Genomic DNA, 18,252 nt, shown 5'->3' with positions numbered 1-18,252 from the left:
TGTTCATTGAGTTGGTGATGCCATCCAACCATCTCATCCTCTGTCGTCCCCTCCTCCTCCGCCTTCAATCTTTCCCAGCATCAGGGTCTTTTCCAATGAGTCAGTTATTCGCATCAGGTGGCCAAAGTATTGGAGTTTCAGCTTCAGCATCAGTCCTTCCAATGAATATTCAGGACTGATTTCCTTTAGGATGGACTGGTTGGATCTCCTTGCAGTCCAAGGGACTCTCAAGAGTCTCCTCCAAACATCACAGTTCAAAAGCATCAGTTCTTGGACTCTCAGCTTCTTTATAGTCCAACTCTCACAACCACACATGGCTACTGGAAAAACCATAGCCTTGACTAGACAGACCTATGTTGGTAAAGTAATGTCTCAGCTTTTTAATATGCTGTCTAGGTTGGTCATAACTTTTCTTCCAAGGAGTAAGCATCTTTTAATTTCATGGCTGTAGTCCCCATCTGCAGTGATTTTGGAGTCCAAAAAAATCAAGTCTGTCACTGTTTCCACTGTTTCCCCATCTATTTGCCATGAAGTGATGGGACCAGATGCCATGATCTTAGTTTTCTGAATGTTGAGTTTTAAGCCAACTTTTCCACTCTCCTCTTTCACTTTCATCAAGAGGTTCTTTAGTTCTTCTTCACTTTCTGCCATAAGGGTGGTGTCATCTGTATATCTGAGGTTATTGATATTTCTCTCAGCAATCTTGATTCCAGCTTGTGCTTCATCCAGCCCAGCATTTCGCATGATGTACTCTGCATATAAGTTAAATAAGCAGGGTGACAATATATAACCTTGATGTACTCCTTTTCTGATTTGGAACCAGTCTGTTGCTCTATGTCCATTTCTAACTGTTGCTTCTTGACCTGCGTACAGATTTCTCAGGAGGCAGGCCAGGTGGTCTGCTATTCCCATCTCTTTCAGAATTTTCCAGTTTGTGGTGATTCACACAGTCAAAGGCTTTGGCATAGTCAATAAAGCAGATGTTTTTCTGGAATTCTCTTGCTTTTTTGATGATCCAATGGATGTTGGTAATTTATCTCTGGTTCCTCTGCCTTTTCTAAATCCAGTTTGGTGCTCACTTCGGCAGCACAAAATTGGAACGATACAGAGAAGATTAGCATGGCCCCTGCACAAGGATGACACGCAAATTTATGAAGTGTTCCATATTTTTGCAATTCAAAATCTCAGTGAGGTACCATTACACGCCAGTAGAATGGCTGCTATCCAAAAGCCTACAAGCAATAAATTCTGGAGAGGGTGTGGAGAAAAGGGAACCCTCTTACACTGCTGGTGGGAATGCAAACTAGTACAGCCACTATGGAGAACAGTGTGGAGATTCCTTAAAAAACTGGAAATAGAACTGCCATATGACCCAGCAATCCCACTCCTGGGCATACACACTGAGGAAAGCAGAACTGAAAGAGACACGTGTACCCCAATGTTCATCGCAGCACTGTTTATAATAGTCAGGACATGGAAGCAACCTAGATGCCCATCAGCAGACGAATGGATAAGAAAGCTATGGTACATATACACAACGGAATGTTACTCAGCCATTACAAAGAATACATTTGAATCAGTTCTAATGAGGTGGATGAAACTGGAGCCCATTATACAGAGTGAAGTAAGCCAGAGAGATAAACACCAATACAGTATATGAACATATATGGAATTTAGAAAGATGGTAACAATAACCCTATATGCAAGACAGAAAAAGAGACACAGATGTATAGAACAGACTTTTGGACTCTATGGGAGAGGGTGAAGGTGGGATGATCTGAGAGAATAGCATTGAAACATTTATATTATCAAGTGTGAAACAGATCGCCAGTCCAGGTTGGATGCATGAGACAAGTGCTTGGGGCTGGTGCAGTGGGATGACCCAGAGGGATGGGATGGGGAGGGAAGTAGGAGGGGGGTTCAGGATGGGGAACACATGTAAATCCATGGATGAGTCATGTCAATGTATGGCAAAAACCACTACAATATTGTAAAGTAACTAGCCTCCAACTAATAGAACTAAAGGGAAAAAAAAATGCTCCAGCCCCGGGAGGAGCAGAGGAGGATGGGACAAGACTAACAAAATATTAGTAATTGATGAAGCTAGGTGATGGGTATGTAGATGATGGCTATGTTATTCTCTCTACTTTTGTATATGCTTAAAAGTTGTTCCATAATACAAATAAATAAATAGCATCTAAAAAAATATGTATGTTTCCTTACTCCTTAGCTTGTAAAGAGTGTATTACTTGGGCAAAGGCTATGTACAGATATACATAACCTAAAGCATAAATACTCAAGTATGGCCTATCTGGGATGGGCATTGTGTAAGTTAAGAAATTGTCTGGAAATAGAACAGCTTGCAAATTCAGCTCTGCCAGCGTGTGACTCACAGGCAAGCTACACTCTCATTTTTTATCTCAATCCAACATAAGGAAATGTGCCTTAGATAAACCTATTATATATCTCATAGAAGTATTATCTCTGATGATAATGACTAAGCAAAGCTTTGATAAACTTTAAAGTATCTTATTCTTTTAAACAAGAAAGTTGGCAGAGATTATTAGTAAGGTTTCCTCTACTATTAACATTTAATAATTCCAGAACAGTTTTTGAAGGACTCATGAATCCCTACCTTTTCTTTGTTGTTCATTCACTCAGCCGTGTCTGACTCTTTGCAACCCCTAGAACTACAACATGCCAGGCTTCCCTGTCCTTCACTATCTTCTGGAGTTTGCTCAAACTTGTGCCCATTGAGTCAGTGATGCCACCCAACCATCTCGTCCTCTGTCACCCCCTTCTACTTCTGCCCTCAATCTTTCCCAGCATCAGGGTCTTTTTCAATGAGTTGGCTCTTTGCATCAGGTGGCCAAAGTACTGGAGTTTCAGCTTCAGCATCAGTCCTTCAAATGAATATTCAGGATTGATTTCCTTTAGGATTGACTGGTTTGATCTCCTTGCTGTCCAAGAGACTCTCAAGAGTCTTCTCCAACACCACAGTTTGAAAGCATCAATTCTTTGGCGCTCAACCTTCTTTATGGTCCAACTCTCACATGTGTACATGACTACTGGAAAAACCATAGCTTTGACTAGATAGACCTTTGTGGGAAAAGTGATGTCTCTCATTTTCTTTAGAGAAATACTAATTCCATACTTGTTCATGGGATCCCCTATAGTCCCACAATGAGAAACAAAACTGTATGTCACCAAGGCTACTTTAAACATCAATTATTCTCCTTAAACCACAGAAGCCCGAGTCTGGCATAATTATTTTTAGCCTCGTGACTTCTACATGCCACTCTGATAGCCTGGCTCATGATTCAATACGAGACCTTCTAACTGCCTTGGATTCTTTCCAGTTTCCAGGCAGACTTGTGATTAGTTCATATCTTTGCCATGCCCTCACTTCCAACTCCCATCTGACTCTGCTCTTTCCTCAGTTGGGTGCCCCCTTACTTGACAAACTCCTGCTCAGATCCCTAATCTCAAGAACTGGCACTGTGGATTCTCTATCACTTTCATTTTTGCTATTCTTAGGATTCTTAAGATGAGATCTATAGATATCTAGGCCCTGAGATTCTGACATTTGCTGTGCATTCTATTTGCTTGGAGGGTAGGGAAGACAGTTTTGTGAGAGAGGCAGATTCCTGGGCCCCGCTGATCCCTCTGATTCAGAAAGTCTGGGAGGAAGTTTGGGAAATTTCATTTCATACAAATATCCTAGGTATTCAGATGAAAATCATAGCTCTTTCTTTGAGCAACACCAAGAGGGTTTACATGAATGAACTTCAGGGGATCTGGGAATCTCCAAAAGTTTTTACAATGTCATGTTTCTATGTGTATTTGTATTTCTCTGAGGGTAGGTTCATAAATTTCAAAAGATGATTTAAGGAGTCTGTGAGATTAAAAAAAAACAATTTTTAAAGTAATGCATTATCATGTTAGATATTCACCTTGAATATATATATATATTTGTCCTCAATGAAGAAAAGAAACCTTCCTCCTTTTTTGAGGAATAAAATATGGACTCAGGAATATCAACCTCCTTTTTATAAAGAAATCAGTTTTGATTAACGATAAACTATGAAATAGTCATGGTTAAAAAAAAAAAAAAGCATAGGAAGATATAAACAAGAAATAAGAAGAAAAATACCAACCCACAATCCAGAATTAATCAGTTAATGTTTCCTTATATTTTCTTTAAGGCATTATTGTGAAAGTCTAATATATGCATTTTACTGTATAAGGCATTCTTAGACATTAAAAAAATACAAACATTTTTAAATTGACTAAGGACTGTAGATGCACACACAAGATGCCGCACACTTTGTTTCAAGTTCTGGAAGGCCAGAGATTTAACGTGAAGTAGGTAGTATACATGTACGCTAATGGAAGAAAGGATGGCACCACACTCTCAACATGTCATGTTCATTTTAACAGGAAAAGTACAAAACTTGCAGCTAGAAAAATCTTGGTTCTGGTCCTTCCTCCATCACCTCCTACTTGTATAATTCTAGACAAGTCACTTAATATTTCTGGGCTTCTGATGACTGACCTCTTAGAAGGCACATAATCTTTTTGAAGACAGGACACAGTACTGCATGATATCCTGTCTATGTATATGTTTTTACATATATGTAGATATAGATATATACAAACATATATGTGTGTATGTAAACAATTATGTTTGTTAGGTCATTTGGAAAATGCAGGAAGAGTATAAAGAAATAAAAAGTAATCTGTATGATTATAATGCAGAGATAAAAGCTCTTATCCAGTATTTTTTTTTTCCCACACCTAAAAATTAAAGCATCATTGACTTTGGCCTGGCATTGTGCTAGAAAGGTGCAAAGTATGCCCAATAAAATGATATGTATCCTACATTCAATTTTTATTGAAGACGCAAACATCACTGCAAGGGATAGTATTAAGTTCTACAGGTTTGTATAAGTTAGGAAAAGACATAAAATACAGCACTTGTATTTATACAAGCAGAATGTCAAAAGTATTTTTTGTAGAAGCTACACAGTTGGCAGCCTACTATTATACCTTACAATATATGTGTTTCACCATCACATACAACGAAGAATGCTTCATGACTCCCACCTTCTATGGGCTGCCGTACACAGGAGACGGAAAACAGAACCAACGTGTTGGTTTGTACCTGGATTTAACATAACGCTGGGCAAGGACTAGTGCTTAACAAACATGTATTTGTATAGCGTTTCACCTCTTTAGCTAATCACATTATCAGCTTCTGTGGAACAAACAAACAAAGTGAATCTGGCACACACCAAAGCAGAGTCCAAGGTATTTAGAAGGCTAAAAGGAAAGCTACCGAAAGGGGCTACCAGTCGGAACAACTGCGTCAAGTTGCCCAGTCACAGTAACTGTCCCAGTTAGCCAACTTCAGTAGCACAGGGGTGAAACTATATGTGAGGATGGTTCACAAGGATTACAAAAAGGATGGGCAATGAAGAATTTGTGTGAGAAAACAGGTTGTGCAGTCAGCCTGGGTTGTTGGTAAAAAGGTGAGAAGAGAACAGGAAAGGGAGCACCAAGAAAGGGTTCCTACAGGAGTTTGCGTGTAAGAAGGAGCAGAGGGCAGACCCGTGAGATGGGGGACATCATCTTATTTCCTAAGGAATTCTCCAAGTTTGCTGTGGTAGACTGCAAATCTCTCTTTCTCTTTCACACACACACAAACTTACACATACACACACTTACACATACATACACACACACATATGTGTGCCATGACCGCTTCACTTTCCCATAGGATTTCCACCCATCAAGAGACAAGGTCACAGTGAGCCCTGCTTTGGGACAACCTGGAGGCTCACTGGAAATTTCTCAGAACTAAAACATAGGCAGGGATGAAGGAGCTCTGAGAGCAGCCATTTTATTTCCCAGGGAATGCCACGATCTACCTGGGGTTTCAATGATTAGCTCCAGACATATTTGTTAGCAGCACAAGTAGGTTTCTAGACCTTTCCAGAAGTGCCCTGACTATACCACCCTACCTCCTATCACATTCTTGGAATTACATGGCCCTGCAATAGAATCTTGAGGCTCTCCAAGGCAACCAGAGATCAAATTGCCAACATCCACTGGATCATCGAAAAAGCAAGAGTTCCAGGAAAACATCTATTTCTGCTTTTTGACTATGCCAAAGTCTTTGACTGTGTGGATCACAAAAAGCTGTGGAAGTGGAGGCCGATTCCGCGCCCGCCATGGCCGACAAAATGGATATGTCTCTGGACGACATCATTAAGCTGAACTGGAGCCAGCGAGGCGGCCGCGGCGGGGGCAGGGGCCGCGGCCGGGCCGGCTCCCAGGGTGGCCGCGGCGGCGGGGCCCAGGCCGCCGCGCGAGTGAACCGAGGCGGCGGACCCATTCGGAATCGGCCGGCTATCGCCCGCGGCGCGGCGGGCGGCGGCGGCAGGAACCGGCCGGCGCCCTACAGCAGGCCGAAACAACTTCCTGACAAATGGCAGCATGACCTTTTCGATAGCGGTTTTGGGGGTGGTGCCGGCGTGGAGACCGGTGGGAAACTGCTGGTGTCAAATCTGGATTTTGGAGTGTCCGACGCTGATATTCAGGAGCTCTTTGCTGAATTTGGAACTCTGAAGAAGGCGGCTGTGCACTACGACCGATCTGGCCGCAGTTTAGGAACAGCTGACGTGCACTTTGAGCGGAAGGCAGATGCACTAAAAGCTATGAAACAGTACAACGGCGTCCCTTTGGATGGCCGCCCCATGAACATTCAGCTCGTCACCTCACAGATTGACACGCAGCGGAGACCTGCACAGAGTGTAAACAGAGGTGGGATGACTAGAAACCGTGGTTCAGGAGGTTTCGGTGGCGGCGGCACCCGGAGAGGCACCCGTGGAGGCAGCCGGGGCAGAGGCAGAGGCACCGGCAGGAGTTCAAAGCAGCAGCTTTCCGCAGAAGAATTAGATGCCCAGCTGGATGCTTATAATGCAAGAATGGACACCAGTTAAACAGACCGGCAAATCCGTGCATGGACCAGGACCCAGAAGTCTCCTCCGTGCTCCCTGGCGGGAGGGGGTGACAGACTGGGGCTGTGTGGCCAATGATGGATTTGTTTCTTTTATGTTTTAAAATAGGATTTAAAATTCATGTAAAGGTTTCTTTTTCCCTTTTTTTTTTTTTTAATTCTGAAACAGACCTGTTTTGTACTGAGTTATTTTTGGGATAAATTTTACTGGTTGTTGTTGTGGAGAAGGTGGCATTTTCACCTTTGCCATAATAAAATAGAAATGTGTGTAAAAAAAAAAAAAAAAAAGCTGTGGAAGTGGAATTCTGTGGAATTCTGAAAGAGAAGGGAATACCAGACCACCTGACCTGCCTCTTGAGAAACCTGTATGCAGGTTAGGAAGCAACAGTTAGAAATGGACATGGAACAACAGACTGGTCCCAAATAGAAAAAGGAGTATGTCAAGGGTGTATATTGTCACCCTGCTTAGTTGACTTATATGCAGAGTACATCATGAGAAACACTGGGCTGGATGAAGCACAAGCTGGAATCCAGATTGCCAGGGGAAATATCAATAACCTCAGATATGCAGATTATACCACCCTTATGGCAGAAAGTGAAGAACTAAAGAGCCTCTTGATGAAAGTGAAAAAGGAGAGTGGAAAAGTTGGCTTAAAGCTCAACATTCAGAAAACTAAGATCATGGCATCTGGTCCCATCACTTCATGGCAAATAGATGGGGAAACAGTGGAAAGAGTGGCTGACTTTATTTTTGGGGGCTCCAAAATCACTGCAGATGATGACTACAGCCATGAAATAAAAAGACGCTCACTCCTTGGAAGAAAAGTTATGACCAACCTAGACAGCATTATGTAAAAGCAGAGACATTACTTTGCCAACAAAGATCCCTCTAGTCAAGGCTATGGTTTTTCCAGTAGTCATGTATGGATGTGAGAGTTGGACTACAAAGAAAGCTGAGTGCCAAAGAATTGATGCTTTTAAACTGTGGTGTTGGAGAAGACTCTTGAGAGTCCCTTGGACTGCAAGGAGATCCAACCAGTCCATCCTAAAGGAAATCAGTCCTGAATGTTCATTAGAAGGACTGACGTTGAAGCTGAAACTCCAATACTTTGGCTACCTGATGCAAAGAGCTGACTCATCTGAAAAGACCCTGATGCTGGGAAACATTGAAAGCAGGAGGAGAAGGGGTCGACAGAGGATGAGATGGTTGGATGGCATCACCGACTCAATGGACATGATTTTGAGGGAACTCCAGGAGCTGGTGATGGACATGGAGGCCTGGCGTGCTGCAGTCCATGGGATCACAAAGAGTCGGACACGACTGAGTGACTGAACTGAACTGTTGAACAGGAAACCAGCTACTCCAGCAACTCAGCCAATGAGAAACAGTCATCACCCTACACTCTCACTTTTCTCCAACAGACTAATTCAAAATAATACTTCCTAACTTCCTCTTTCTTTCTCTTATAACATTCTTTTCTTTTGTTGAACTTGCCTATGGCTTTTGCTCTAGCTTGCTTGTCCTGAATTGCAGCTCCTCTGGTATTTCTGAATAAACCCATTGTGGTGAAATAACTTGACTGATTTATTTTTAAGGTCAACATTACTTGATGATAAAAAATGGGATCCCAAGAAGACCTCCAACAACTCCCAAGGTGTGTGGGCAACCCACAGAGCCCAGAACTCATTGCTTTCTCACTGACCATGAATTTGAGGAAAAGAGTCTCCTGGATTTCAAGCCCACACTCCTTGCATTTTGAGTTCAGGCTTTATTTGGGATCTGCTTGACTGCTTTGTTCTTTCTGAGAGTGTTCATATGGCCTTTGGCCCAATTCCCTTGGAACTGGGCTGTTCCCACTGCAACTCTGTCTATTGGAACTCTGTTTATTGGAACCGTGTTAACCTTTAGCCTCATTCCTTTTGGAACTAAACTGTTCCCACTGGAAGTCTGTCATATCTATCAGATATGTGTGCTGTGCTGATCTTTAGCCTAGTTTCTTTTGGCACTGGGCTGATCCTATTGGAACTGTACGTTTGGGAATTTTTCTTGTTGCTTTAGAGGAAAAAATCCCAAAGAAATGAGATCCCAGTGATCAGAATGCTTTGAGGGTGCCCCCAGCCAATTTTATGTTTAAAAACTTGGATCTCCAAAAAAAAAAAAAAACTTGGATCTCTCATTAAAAAGGATGAAATAATGCCATTTGCAGCGACATGGATGACCTAGAGATTGTCATACTGAGTGAAGTGAGACAGAGGAGAAATACCTTATGATAGCCCTGTGGAATCTAAAAAGAAATGATACAAATGAACTTACTTACAAAACAGAAAGAGACTCACAGATTTAGAGAACAATCTTACGGTTGCTGTGGGAAGGACAGGGGAAGGGATAGTTAGGTAGCTTGGGATGGACGTATACACACTGCTATAATTAAAATAGATAATCAATAAGGACCTACTATACAGCACAAGGAACTCTGCTCAATGTTATCTGGCAGCCTGGATGGGAGAAGGATTCTGGGGAGAATGGGTACATGTACATGTATGACTGAATCTCTTCACTGTTTACTTGAAACTATCATAACATCATTAATCGGCTATAACCCAATACAAAATAAAAAGTATGAAAAAAAAAACCTTTCCTCATGTGTATTTCTAACTCAATTTCTAACAGTCAATAGACTGACTTAACCAAAAGTAACTTAGAACACTAATGGCCACTATGGGGAACTTCCAAACTCCTCATACTTTTCTTCAAACTGAATTGGACAGCTGTGGGCTCTAAAGCTGTCAAAACCTAATGGGACACATATTTTCAATGATATTTTGAGGCTTCCAAGCATTATCAGGAGTCTAAAATTGCTTCTCTGCAAATACAATTTCTAAATTAACTGAGGCAACAAACGACTCAATAAAGACAAAACGGCTTCTCCTCCCCTTCCCTCATTTTTTTTTTCCCTTCCCTCATTTTTTGAAGGCAGCCCCCTTGTGCCAGCCCCCACCTCTGGTGCCATCCTCCTCCCCTGCTGCACCCTCAGTTTCCCCAGTCTCATTCTTTCACCAAACTTCCCCTTTTCCCTGAGCCTCTCCTCACTTTCCCCTTCTCTGAGGCTATCAGAACCTTTCCCTTTAAAGGTTTCTCTTCTGAGGATCCAAATAAACCCCAAATGTCTTCTGGTCCCTGGACTATAAGGTCAAATTGACAGCCCTTAAGTAACTGAGGACCCCCATAGGTTTGCTGAAGTATTTAACATTGTTGTTCAAACTAACCAACCTGCTGTCTCAGATTTGGGTCAGTTAGTCCACTAGCTTGTTGCTGATAGTCAAGCCAAACAGTGAACCAGTTTTGCTGGATGGCAACATCCTGAACAGATGTAGAAAAACAAACTCTTAACTTTTAGCAAAAGGCTAGAACACTGGCTGAAAACTTTCACTGGGCAATTACAGTAGCTCTACCTAAGCCTGATCAAAATAAAACGAAGGCTTGCCTATAGAAATCTGAGGAACCCCTTCATTACAATTATAATAGACTTCAGATCGTTTTCAAATGAAATTTGGGTCTTCCTTCAGATGCTGAATCCACTCAGACAGGCTTTAACTCTATGTTTATTAATGGGCTGAACTAGGGTCTTTTTCTGCTGGTTAAAACACCCAGGGTTTGAGTGGGAGGCCATGTCTACTTCAGAACTTAGTTAATTTAGCAAATCAGCTCATTTGAACTCTAGCTGACTCACCTAAATGAGAGACCACTAGAATTCTTAATTTTCAACTCCAGCAAATGAAAGCCCTGAAACAAAACTGAAAACCTCCTAGTGGGGCTTTCCTGGTAGTCCAGTGGTTAGGACTCCTTGTTTGCCCTGCAAGGGGCGTGGGTTCGATCCCTGGTCAGGGAACTGACAGCCCATATGTTGTGTATCCAGAAGAAAAAAAAAAAAAAGGCTATCAAAAACCTCCTCTTACTGCTGTTTCTATAAGAACCAACATATTGAACAAAAGGTTGTTACAAATTCAAGTGCTCCAGGAGTTTTCAGCCCTCTAGCCAGTCTAATTCCCAAGACCTCCTGATCACAATGATGGGGTCTCCAAGGAGCTATAGGAGCTCTTCCCAATCCTCCCTCTTAATCAGCTTAGAGACACCACTCTCCAGATTGGGAATGTATCTCTCTGTCCTAACTGACCCAGAGCTACCCTCTCAGTGCTCAACCAACTGCTATAAAGCAGGCCCTGCCTCAGAGCATTAAGACAGTTCAAAGAGTGAGGATCCTTAGTAAACCTCCCCAGGCTCCCAATCTCTAAACCTGGTCCCTTTTGTTGAGGCCTTCTGAGAATACACACCTTTTTTCTCCTTAGTTCCTCTGCTCCTATTCATTTACTAGGCTGAGGCTTCTTAGAAAAGTATCATGCTGGAATTTCCGTCTCCTAAAAGGCAAAAACAATGCTAGAATTTGACAGTAGTAATAGCCAACCAAGTGAACTAAATGACATTTCACCATCTTTTATTTGCTTTTATTTTTGTTGGCACTATAGCTGAATATGGGGATACACTGGTCACTTATCCCTATTGGATCAGCTACCATCCTCCTTATGGGAAAAATCTTCAAAGGATGTTTGTAGAATCCACAGTGCACCTCCTGTCAAGATTTGAATAGATCCCTCAAAGCCTCTCTCCAGAATTAACACCCTATTAATAAAGGGGTCCTTCAAGGCATCAAGCCATAATAGAGGATTACAAGTCTCAGAGCCTCATTATCCTCTACTTTAGTCCCCGTGCATGTGTGCGTGTGTGTCTGTGTGTGTGCGCGTGCGTGCGTGCGTGTGCGTGTATGCATGTGTGCGCACATGCGTGCTCAGTTGCTTCAACTGTGCCCATCTCTTTGCTGCCCTATGGACTGTGGCCTGCCAGACTCCTCTGTCCATGGGATTCTCTAGGCAAGAATACTGGAATGGGTTGTCATGCCCTCCTCCAGGGGATCTTCCCAATCCAGGGATCGAACCTATGTCTCCTGCACTACAGGCGGCTTCTTTACCGCTGAGCCACGGGGTAAGCCCTCTAGTCCCAGTAATACCCATTTTACCTGTAGTAAAACTCAATGGCCCCAATGAACATTCAACCAGAACTTACAAGCAATAAACAACTCTCTCATCTCTTGACACCCTGTTGTTCCCAGCCTCCACACACTGCTGACATCCAGTCCCACTGAAAGCACATTTTCACTGTAATTAATTTATGGAGTACATTCTTTAGTATTCCAGTTGATAAGTTTATACAACACCCTTTTGCACTCACCTGGAAAAAAAGGTAATAAATTTGGACAGTAATGCCCATGCATTTCACGGGAACTTTGCCTTACTCTTCACAAATCATGAAGGTTGATTTGGATGGTGTAAAGTTTTGCAGGTTCTACTTTGTTATAATACATGGGTAGTTTGCTTCTCTGCTCCCTTTCTCAAGCTTTTTCCCAGGAAGACAACATTCATGTGTTAAAACTGTTGGCCTTGAAGGGACATAAAGTCTCCAATTAAAAACTGCAGTTTGCTCAAACTCAGGCTTGATATTCAGGCACTTCTCAGTCTTTTGAGCTAGTCACAGCACATCCAATGCACCTGGCCCCTGCCTCTTTTGATCAACAGCTGACAAAAAGGAGATACATTTCATTATCATAAAGGCCTAATTGCTTGTGTTAAATATAAGCATGCTTTGGTAGAGCAATCCTTTCACAGCATGCTCCCAGGAGGCAAAGACCCTAAGCATCACACTTTGCAGCCTGCCTGTTGGAAAAGACACCTCAAGAAAGGTCCCCTTCAGCCTCGCTTGAAAGCCTCTATTGGGTACTGCTAACCATTCCTTGTGCCATCAAACTCTACAAAACAGACTCTTGGATTCAAAAAGCAATTCTGCTGCTATTCCAAAATAACCCCATTTTTTGCTGCTGAAATATTACTACTTTACTTTTAAGGTTAACAGTGTTTAACTAACTTCACTACAATTGAGATCTTATTTGTATACTGTGTGTGTCCATAGTCCCTTACATGTTAATATTTTTAGATAAACTTCACATGATAGAAAGGGATTCTCTTATAGGGGAAAGCTTTGTGAATAACTTTTTTTCCTTATAATAACTGCATAAATGAAGATGTAGCTGATCTACATGAATTAGGTGTTGCCGTGATATGGGAAATTGGGCTTCCTAGGTGGCTCAGTGGTAAAGAATCTGCCCACCAATGTGAGAGATACAGGAGACACAGGTTTGATACCTGGGTCAGGAAGATCCCCTGGAGGAGGAAATGGCAACTGACTCCAGTATTCTTGCCTGGAAAATCCCATGGACAGAGGAGCCTGGTGGGCTACAGTCCCTGGGGTCACAAAGAGTCAGACACAACTGAGCACACATGCACATGATATGGGGAAGAACCAAGGACTTTGAAAGTTCAGTTTACTAACTAGATTAGGTTGCTTTCTTAGAAGCCTGTGATATAAAAAAGTCAATATTTATGTACCAAATGAAACACTACTTGACATCTGTAACTATATTGCAAAGTGTTACAACATTGGAAAGGCAAGAGATCCAGAATAGCCAAAATGATCTTGAAAAAGAAAAAAGAAGCTGGAGGACTCAGATATCAATTTCAAAACTAAAGAACTGTGGTACTCAAGACAGTGTGGTACCAGCATAGGACAGACATGCAGGTGAATCAAAGAGAATTGAGAGTGAGAAGTAAAGGGTATCATGTATAGTGCACTGACTTTTGACAGAGGGGCCAAACCAGTCTAGTGGGAAAAGTCTTTTCAACAAGTAGTGGTAATAGGACAAGTGGATTCTACATGCAAAAGAATGAATTTGGACCCCTACTCCCCACCACACAGAAAAAGTAATTTAAAGTGAATCACAGGCATAAGTCTAAGAGCAAAAACTACATAACTCTTAGAAGAAACACAGGAGTAAGTCTTTATGATCTCAGATTAGGCAATGATTTCTTAGCTACAACAGCAAAATCACAAGATTGATTGCCAGAACATCATTAAAATTAAAACTGTTTGTGCTTTAAAGAACACAATCGAGAAAATGAAGACCATCCACAGATAGGAAAATATTTGCAAATCATGTATCTGCTAAGGGATTTGTATCTGGAATATATAAATAACTCTTACAACTCAACAACACAAAGGCATTTATCCAAAGAAGAGACACAAATGACCAATAAGCACAGGAAAAGATGCTCAACACGTAGTCTTCACAGAAATGCAAATTAAGACCACAGTGAGCTAATATATCACATCTATTTGGATGCTATAGTCAAAGAGATGGACAATAACAAGTGTCGTATTGTTATTGTTATTATGGCAGAGAGAGATTGGAACCCCTATACTTTGCTGGTGGGAATATAAAATCATGCACCCACTTTGGGAAGCAGTTTGGTAGTTTTATCAAACCAGTCAAACCTAAAGGAAATCAATCCTGAATATTTATTGGAAGGACTGATGCTGAAGCTGAAACGTCAATACTTTGGCCACCTGATGTGAAGAGCCAACTCAATGGAAAAGACCTTGATGCTGGCAAAGATTGAAGGCAAAAGGAGAAGGGGACGGCAGAGAATGAGATGGTTAGATAGCATCACTGACTAAATAGACATGAATTTGAGCAAACTCCAGGAGATGTGGACAGAGGAGCCTGGTGTGCTACAGTCCATGGGGTCACAAAGAGTATACAACTTAGCAACTGAACAAGAACACATGTTAAACACAGAGTTACCATATATAACACAACAATTCTATTCCTAGGTATTTACTGACGATAACTAAAAACATAGGTTCACACAAAGACTTGTACATAAATATTTATAGCAATATTATTTAAAATACTCAAAAGATGGAAACAATCCAAATGTTCATCAACTGATGAATGGATAGACAAAATGTAATATACCCATACAATGTGATATCATTAAGCCACAATAGGGAATGAAGTATTGATATACGCTACAACATGGATAAATCTCAAAAACATGCTAAGTGAAAGAAGCTAGTCATAGAAGACCACATATTGTGTGATCCTATTCATGTAAAAGTGTCCTGAATAGGCAAATCTATATAAATAGAAAGTAGATTATGATTGCAGAGACCTGGGGAGGTGGTGGCGGTCTTTTTGGGGTGCTAAAAATGTTCTAACATTAGATTATGGCTATTGGATAAACCTGTAAATATAGTAAAAGCCACTGATTTATACACTTTAAATGAAATCTTAGGGAACTGCCTGGCAGTCCAGTGGTTAGGACTCTTTCACTGCATGGGACATAGGTTCAATCCCCGGTCAAGGAAATAAGATCACATAAGTGGCATGGCAAAAGTAAATAGATAAATGGGGGTACTTTATGGTATGTAAATTATATCCTGACAAAGCTGTTAATTTATGTCCTGCTTAGTAATACAGACTTTTTCTGAGATTTAAAGACATCATGGTTATCTTAAATCTTCCTTAGGATTTTGGTGGTAAATTTTTATATACAGTAAATATCACTAAAGACAACTCTAAACCAAAGAATAGTGCTAAGAAAATGCCCTTTGTATGTTTATCTGCTGTTGGTAGAGGAGTTAATTTTTAATCTCAGGTTGATTACTTGGTATCCAGAATGCTTTAATTTGTTGTGAGTTGCTTCCTCAAGTGATCACCTGTCTACTGCCCCCACCCCCTCATTAAAAATAAGAAAAGATCACATAATTATTTCTTTAATATGTTCATTTTATACATTGGAATGAAAGTAGATTAAAGATCTATTCCATAGGTTACAGCTGTTTATACTACAACTCATTACTTATCAGAGTCACAAGTCTTAACAGTTAGCTAGCTGTGCATATCTAAAGTATAAATTCCTGGTGTTTTTATACTTTTTACAGTGAAACTTATCCAGATTTGTCTACAGGAGCTATTTCTGTTTGTGGTATACTGAGAAAGAACTATATAGGATGAAAAATGAAAGGTCTCATGGGACTAAATATGAAATATCGTTTATGGCAACTTAAAAACCTTACTCACTACTTGGGCTTTCCTGGTGGCTCAGTAGTAGAGCAGCCATCTGCCAATAAATGCAGATTCGATCCCTGATCTCAGGAGATCCCACATGCTTGCAGCAACTAAGCCTTGGGCGCCACAACTATTGAACTTGTGCTCCAGAGCCTGGGAACAACAATTACTGAAGCCTGTGTGCCCTAGAGCCTGTGTTCTGCAATAAGAGAAGCCACAGCAATGAGAAGCCTTTTCGCCATAACTAGAGAGCAGCTGCTGCTCTCTGCAACTAGAGAAAAACCCACGCAGCAACGAAGACCCAGCACAGCAAAAACAAATAAAGTTAAATAAAAAACGTTATTATCACTACTTGTAGTAATTACAAGTTTTTCTTCAGAAAAATATTTTGACTCACAATCAATTTTTAACCTTGGGACAACTTCTTGTTAACAATATATGTCATGTCCCTGAACATACGGCTCAAGAGCCATTACCAGCCACCCCACTGCAAGAGACGTAAACGAATTCAAATTTAACCTGAACAGAATTCAGAATCTGCCATGAAAATACATATTGTGTATTTTGAAGAAAAACAAGTCACTTTTAACTATATGCTTTGGGGAATTATTGGTAGACTTGCTTATTCATATATTTTTAAAGATTACCTTTTCTCCCCTGCATACCCAAGTCTCCGTTTCCCTCCTTTGCATTCAGTCCCACGGGTTTTTTTTCCTAAGAATCCAGCAATGTTTACAGAAATATTGTGTTTCCCTTTAAATTAACAAGATTAGGAGGCATTGACGCTAAGTGACCCTAAATTCTATGCCACCCTGAGGTATTAGACATGCAAAAACAGTAAGAGGTACCAAAATTCACTAGGGAAGAGAAAAAAATACTTTGAAGCTTTTTTGACTATTTTTAAAATTGTGTTTAAGAATAATATCTTGCAAGCTAATTTTAACATCCAGAACATAGCATCTAGATACTATGAGAGAAGTCCCCCCCCCCCGCCCCGCATCTTTAGAAATCACAACTTTATAACCCCTATCTAAAGCCTTATTTGGCCTCATATGTTTCAGAAATCAAAACATTTATCAGAAAAGTGTGTCTGCCACTATTATGTAACATCACTAGTGCAGAAGATGCACTGCAACCAAACTCATTCATATTTTCGCAGAGAACTTAACAAATACTCATTTGTATCCTCAGTTTCCTTCTGGTCAGATTTTACAGTTAGGAAAAGATTGGGGCCTGGAACGGACATGTTAATTTGAAATCCAGTTATTTATATTTGATATCCAGTTCACAGTCACTGTAAACTATTGGCCTTTTCTTTCACAAAAATGAAAGTGTATTTAAAACGAAAACTGAAACAGTGTATTTCCAGGAGTAAATGTAAAATAGATTTGCTTGTGAAGCTATGTTCATTGTATTGTGATCGTTCTCTACACTTGCCTAGTTCCCTCTGGTTAAAAACTTCATTTCTTGGTGCGACAGTAGAAGGCATCAGGTCAGCCTGAAGCCTGCAGTGTGAGTCCCTGGCGCTTCAAGGACCTCGGGCAGCAGGAAGAACTGTGGGAGGGTGGGGAAGCTCCGACAGCCCAGTGCTGCAGGATGTCTACGCTGGGCAAACTTCAGCCTCGGAGGATGAAGCCAAAGAGAGACCAAGTGGGGATTTATGTGGTTACTGTTCTCTTGGTAGGACATGGAGGGAACGACAGTATTCCTCCTTCAGGCACTGGTATAAATTCTTACTTGGGAGTTACAAAAAGTGACAAGGAGTTCTTCACTTTGGGAAGAGCGGCTGCTCAGTAGGAGCTGGAGCTAGAAGAGGACAGCGCAGCGAGTCTTGCACAGCTTGCGTGAACATGGGCCATTTGTTCTTACACCGGTTCCAGAGTCAGGCACCTGAGCGGAGCGCGGCCGGCCCTCGGCTCCAGCCACGTCCCGAGTGAGGCGCTGTGGTCCACCGGCTGCAAGCAGTCAACTACTGCCAGGCTGGGTTCGGACTGTGGCCCTTAGCGCCCGCCCGCCAGGCCTGCGGGTCGCCGGCAGCCTAAAAAGCTGCCCGGGACCAGGAAAGCCCGAGAGAGGCGGGGCCAGGTCGCGAGACCGCGCAGGCCCGGCCCGCCCTCCGCGCCTTCAAGGACCGGGCGGGACCCTCACGGCATCCCAACCAATCCCCGTTCCCCGGTGACCACGGGGCGGGACCCTCGCGGCTTTCCGTCCAAT

General features: G+C 41.8%; 1 protein-coding gene and 1 pseudogene across 1 annotated transcript; both read left to right on the top strand.

The window, feature by feature from the left end:
• Positions 1 to 1,071: 1,071 nt before the first annotated feature.
• On the top strand, positions 1,072 to 1,171 carry LOC122438977 (annotated as a pseudogene).
• A 5,035-nt stretch (positions 1,172 to 6,206) lies between these two features.
• Positions 6,207 to 7,370, top strand: LOC122437761 (THO complex subunit 4-like). Its single transcript, XM_043462304.1, has one exon. The coding sequence runs from the start codon at positions 6,234 to 6,236 to the stop codon at positions 7,002 to 7,004; it is 771 nt and encodes a 256-aa protein (XP_043318239.1). The 5' UTR covers positions 6,207 to 6,233; the 3' UTR covers positions 7,005 to 7,370.
• Positions 7,371 to 18,252: the final 10,882 nt, after the last annotated feature.

Source organism: Cervus canadensis, chromosome 3 (genome assembly GCF_019320065.1).
Source record: "Cervus canadensis isolate Bull #8, Minnesota chromosome 3, ASM1932006v1, whole genome shotgun sequence".
NCBI lineage: Eukaryota > Metazoa > Chordata > Mammalia > Artiodactyla > Cervidae > Cervus > Cervus canadensis.
This window is presented reverse-complemented; position numbering and strand designations above follow the sequence as displayed.